This window comes from Aplysia californica, unplaced genomic scaffold (genome assembly GCF_000002075.1).
Source record: "Aplysia californica isolate F4 #8 unplaced genomic scaffold, AplCal3.0 scaffold00073, whole genome shotgun sequence".
NCBI lineage: Eukaryota > Metazoa > Mollusca > Gastropoda > Aplysiida > Aplysiidae > Aplysia > Aplysia californica.
This window is the reverse complement of record NW_004797343.1, coordinates 1552593-1558829: the sequence shown is the minus strand read 5'-3', so window position 1 is coordinate 1558829 and position 6237 is coordinate 1552593. Positions and strand designations below refer to the sequence as shown.

General features: G+C 37.0%; 1 protein-coding gene across 7 annotated transcripts in view; it reads right to left on the bottom strand.

The window, feature by feature from the left end:
* Positions 1-4598: 4598 nt before the first annotated feature.
* The window catches only part of LOC101860963 (cysteine sulfinic acid decarboxylase), a 30470-nt gene continuing 28831 nt past the window's right edge, over positions 4599-6237 (bottom strand). For all 7 annotated transcript variants that reach the window (XM_005093976.3, XM_005093981.3, XM_005093977.3 and 4 more), the window contains one exon: positions 4599-5536. In XM_005093976.3, the coding sequence (XP_005094033.1) occupies positions 5357-5536 (180 nt within the window). In that variant the 3' untranslated portion in view covers positions 4599-5356. The remainder of the gene's footprint in view (positions 5537-6237) is intronic.

Here is a 6237-nt window from a genome sequence, read left to right as displayed (position 1 = left end):
TGAGGAAAAAACAAACCAGAAACACAGGAACAACATAGGGAAAGAAAAGAAGTTAACCTACCAGTGGTGCCCTCCAACCCACCCACATCAGGGTAGGAGGCGTCAATAAAAAGCAACGTTCAGCAAGAGAGGTGTCAAAATAATCGAGCTGAAAGAAAATCATCTTTAACAAAGAAAGATTGCGTGATTAAAATTAAAGCACTAGTACTGGTGTATCGGTATAGAACTTCAGTAGGGCCTACTGGTATATTCTTGGTACAGAACTTGTAATTAAAGCACCAGTACTGGTATATTGCTATAGAACTTATAATTAAGGCACTAACAGTACAGATATACTGGTATAGAACCTGTGATTAAAGCACTAGTAGTACTGGTATTTTGGTATAGAAAGTGTGATTAAAGCACTAATAGTACTGGTATATTGGTATAGAAAGTGTGATTAAAGCATTAATAGTACTGGTATATTGGTGTAGAAAGTGTGATTAAAGCACTAGTAGTACTGGTATTTTGGTTTAGAACTTGTAATTCAAACACTTATAGTAAGCCTACTGGTATATTGGTATAGAAAGTGTGATTTAAGCACTTGTAGTGGTACAGAACTTGTGATTAAAGCACATATGTGTCATGACACAGTGGAATCAGGCGCTCGTCAATTTTTGGGCATGTGGAGTTATTTTATCGTCTGAAAGCCTGTCTTTCGATGAAAAAATACCAATATATCTTGAGTAGAAATCAAGATATTCATTATTTGCAATCGAAGGAACGTGGGTCGCCTGGTTTCAGAGGTAAAATAAGCGAGAAAATGGCAGAAAAAGCTTGGTGATTTCCATCCAAAGCTTGAGAGTCGTTGGGAACTGAAAATTTTCATTTTTTTTGCTTTAAGTCGACGCAATTAAGTAAAATCCACACATAAATGCGTTTCTAAATAATAATAAGAGGTGGTGAGCTACAAAACAAAAATTTTAAAAAAATTGCCAAACTGGCAGAAAAATGTGGATATCTTTGATTTCATTACTTTGACGAGTGCCTGATTTCACCACAATGCCGTACATAATAGTACTGATATATTGGAACAGAATTTGTAAAATGCATGTCTGATCACAAGAATCAGGAGAACAATTTTTTTTACTAAGTATTCTGTGCACGGAGTGTAAAATAGAAGACAATTCACTATCCATAATACACATATTAGCTTCGTTGAAGTGACATTTTGGGCAAAACTGAGTTACAACCATCAAGCAAGTACTTAACCTATATTCCATCATCTCTAGAATTGTGGTATGATACCATTAGCCGTTACAGAGTTATTGTGTTTTTCAAACTAGTGTAGCCACCATTTTGCTGTGTCACCAAAAAGTTCAAATTTAACAGGTTTCCTGAATATTTAACAAAATGTTGCTTACCCTAGTATGTGATTCGGATGACGAATTTTTTGTCAAAGCTGTTCATATGAACTAAGTCCAGAAAGCACATTCTCCAGAAGGAAGAAAAAACTCGGTTTCACTCTCATAACAATTATAAAGGTGTCCACTTAACAGCAACCCAGATAAAAGCAACCTCCACCTAACAGTTACCTAAGCTTATGCAATCGACATTTTCTTAAGTAAAAAGGCCCATGTAACAGCAGTTCTTATCCTCCAACAGCAACCTTCGTGGCATTACTTGTCCGACAAAAATGTTTTTTGATGATTCAAGCTGCAAGAGTGACCTATAAATTTCAGGGTGAGTACGCCCCTCCTCTCTTGTTTGTCTCCTCACAACAACTACTCAACCCCAAAATACACTACTCTGAGTACAGGAGCTCAGTTTATATCCTCTCCCCAACAACCACCTTTCTTGAAGTTCCCCGGTGGGGCAGGACTCAGGGAAGTCTCGGTTAGTGGCTAAGTGAGTAGTGAGTTTTGACTCAAGCAATGTCAAGCAAGTGTCGGTGACACGGGGATCAGATGGGTGGTCACTGGAGTGTGTCCTTGAGCAAGACACGACAACCCTAGCTCAAATTACAGGGCGCTGCACAGTGGCGACCGGCAGTGGCATTGTTTGTAAACTGTTCTGTATTTGTGTAATAGTGTGTATTTATGTATGTATTTATGCATGTATGTATTTGTGTATGTACGTATTTATAATTATGTATTTATGTATGTATGTTTGCCATTGTAAAACAAAGTGCCCTTCTGGGACAAATAAAAGTGTAATTTATTTATTTATTTATTATTTATTTACTATGCATAGCAAATTACAACTGTGCAAATCAAGCTCTGGCTCACTTGAAACCTGAAGCCGCCTGTTTTGTTCCTTTTAAACGTAACATAATAACATGACTACACCCTATGATAAGAACTTGTGTAGTGTAAGCATTTCTCAAGGGGGTGAGTGGATGGGAGATCAACACCCCCTCCTTCCCCCAATGCCTGAAAAATAATTTAGTTAGCAGCAACCTCCCCCAAATGTTGTTACTCATGGGTTTGCTGCTGTTAGTGTCAGGCCAACACCACGGTATACCTCTATTTCTTAGAATGCTTTTTTGAACATTTATAATTTGAATTTCAATAAAATATCTCTTGAGCACCTGCAAACAATATCACATTAATGAAACTTCAGTAAAGATTTTTTTCTCTAAACTTTCTTTTTTAATCTAATGCTTGTCTTATACAGTGGAACTCGGATTCAACGAGCTTAGATTCAACGAGAACTCAGATTCAACGAAAGGAGATGGATTCCCTGCTTTTTTCCTGCTTTGAAATCAATAAAAATGACCTGGTTTTAATGAACACTTCAATTCAGCAAGCTTGGATTCAACAAGGTTGCTTTGAGGGTGAACAGCCCCTGCAGACGTGATCTATTCCCAGAAACCATTCATTGCACCAGCATTGTGAACCATTATTCACTTGCCGATTGCATGTGACCAATGGTACAATTTACAAATGGCCACTTCCCACTTTCCCTCTTGTGTTATTTTTACACATACACCTGTCTATGACAGCCACTTTTCTCCTCAATGATGGGTGGCTGTCCTGGACATTTTGGACTGAACTTGCAGGTGGGGTTGGTAATGAAAAAGACAGTGCTAAAAATCTTTCGACATCTTTGGTTGAAGTCAGCCAATTACCTTTCTATATATAAAGTGCATGTTAAACAAAAATAAGATTACAAAAAAGCTACAGTGTGACTTTCACTCTGCTGAAAGTATTCTGTTATTTCCTCAAAACAAAGTGTACAAAAACGAATATAGCAGAGTCTGTTTAAACAGAAATCATTGGGAACGCCAGAGTTTCTTTGATTTTGCTGTGTGCTCCATTTTTAAAAACGAGACTGCTTACACAGTGGAGAAAAAAATTAAGAATTCTATTTTCTTTCAATTTACCACCGTTTTCAGATGAAATGAGTTCAGTTTAAGCAGACTCTACTGTACGTCACAAACCGAATTTTGAAAACACGAAGCACGCTTTAACCATGGCACAAGATGTTTCTAAGTTTAAGTATATGAACACTCTTCTAATAACACAACTGAACCGGGATAAGAGAGGACAAACAGATGTAGCATCCTTAACACTGAGATATTACAGTTTTGTATCAGTTCTTACAGTGTAAGAAAGATAAAACACTTTGCCTATGAAACTGAATAATATACATATTATTCCTGTAGCACCATACATGTAAAAAACGAGGTTCACCAGCTCTTTCAACATACGTCAATAACATTTTTCATGTTTGATTTCAAACCCGTAATTACCTTCTTACTGCTTGATGTTCTTTGGATAATGGACAACAATGTTTACCCATACTGCAAGTATAAAGGTTAACTTCAATTCTTCTTTTGATAATAGAAACCATACAAAAAACAATACTTATCTAGGAAAAGTTATTGCTTAACTTACACACACATACACACACAAAGACATATTATATATCCATACATTTGCGCACACACGTACACCCGAGCTCACATACCGCTATTCATAAACCATTATAGATGAACGAAACACAAGATGCTTGTTCAACGAAGTGTTGGATTGATGAATAAGTGAAAATAATATTAATGAATATATATATTATGAATGAATGTATACCTCTTTCAATCGAAAATATCTCAACTTCTATTCAAGATAAAAGGGTATTTTTTTCATCTAAAGATAGACATTTGAATTTTAATATGATATCACTAACTCCACATGCCCAAAAATTGATGAGAGTCAGATTCCACTATATCATAAAGACATTATCCAAGGTATCCACCTATCTAAGACAACCAATTTTTTTCTCGATGATGGAGGATACATGCATGATGTAAATCTTTAAGAAAAGTCAACAATCGACTTGCTAGAGCCCCGTATGTTCAGACACCTTAGAAGTTTATCCCAAAACATCTGCAGTACCCTTGAAAATTGCTTTGTAAGACATATTGCACCAAGATCACAAGGCGAAAGCTAAATAAAGAAACCCCAACAACCAGACGAACAAAAAGAATTAAAAGTACTGAAAAATCTAACATAGCATAATAAATTTAAAAATATTTTTAAATACCAGACAATGTACTATTATGTACTCAACATTTGATTTCTGACTTTGTAATTTGAAGCAAAGTTATTGATTATAAATTCGTTAAAACACCAGGTGACACTCGAGTTTATGGAAATGTAGTTTCTTAGGGGACTGTAGTGAATTATTTGGGAAGGAAAAGAAACAAAATAAGGTAGTAATTGAAGGACTTAATCGGGCCACAGCCTGATAAAAAATGATCAGGAAAAGACAAGTGCAATTTCTGGGACACTTGAATAGACATAAAGGCCTTGAACACCTAACTCTCACTGGCAAAATTGAAGAGCTGAAACAGATGGGTGACAGCGAAAGATCAGGTTAATGTAGCCTTTTGTCAGAGCATCTGAGAAAAGAAATGAATGGAGTATCATGATAGCCAATGTCTGTTGCAGATCTGGCACATGATGAAGATGGCACAAGTTTGGAAGCAGTAATTTGATGCAACATTACCGGATTCAAAATCTTTTAACTACCAGACAGTCATCAAGTTTGGATGGTACAGATACTCCAAACAGTATCACCTGAGCAGGGTACAGCAAACCCATGGTAAAAAATAAATAAAATTACCTTAAAATATTATTCAACTTAATCAAAAAACAACAACAACAACAACAAACTTTTTCACGTTCAGATGAAATCAAATCACAGGGAAAGAATATCTTACTGAAAAACTTTGCAACATACAGGCATAACATTTCCTCAACTCTTTTCATACCAAGCTTCATTGCTCAAAGTAAGATTTGAATAACACATAGTGCCAATAAACTGGTGCCAGGTATTGAAAGAGTTAATATAGTGCAAAAAGAAATTAAATGTTCTATAAGTCCCAACCCAGCCGGTCTATTTCACTGATGATAAAGTCCATGTCTTTGTAGGTGTTCGAAGGGTTGTGGACAATCAAGCGGAAAAAGTTGACCAGTCCTTTGCTGGACAATGGCTGGTAATTGATCATCATGGTACCAGCTTTGACCATCCTCTCCTTGACCTTTGGGGCAACCTTAGAAACAAATAATTAAAACAAAATAATTTTTTCTTAGTTCTTGCTCACCTCTCTAGCCTCAAAAGCACAAAGTCTGCTTCGACTATCAGGGCACCCCAAAATAGCAATTTACAAGAGAGTGACAAACGTACTAAAGAAGTAGAGGAAAAATGACGATAGCAAGGATGAGGAAAGAAAAGGCAGCAGTTCCCCAAATGTTGTTCCGGCACAGTATGAACATGACATTGATAAATCAACCCATTTACAATTCTACTCTGCATAAGAACCTGTAAACATCCCCCCTTTGGGAATGGCCAAAAGACAACTTCAGTCAGTAGCACTACCCTGGTGGGGAGGGGGGGGGGGTGTTTCTACACCATCATCGACACTTTTAAGATAATGTAGGGGGTTGGCTTCAGTCCTGCCTGTTAGGGTTAGGGTGAACCCTGGGCTGAGAGGCATACCACATCCCAACAGAAAGACATAGATACTCAATAACAATTCTCCCCACTCGGAAATTGAACCTGGGTCTCCTGTGCATGACAGCAAAGTGCTTTATCACTACACCACAGACGCCAGTAAGCTGAAAAACCAGTTATAAAGGCGAAATATGAAGCAAGCACATAATTTGAACCTTTCTTACCACTCCAAATGGATGGTTAAAAAAAAGCCGCTTGGGTAAGTTTTACTTCTGATCTTTCATAACGTCATTTCTGGGG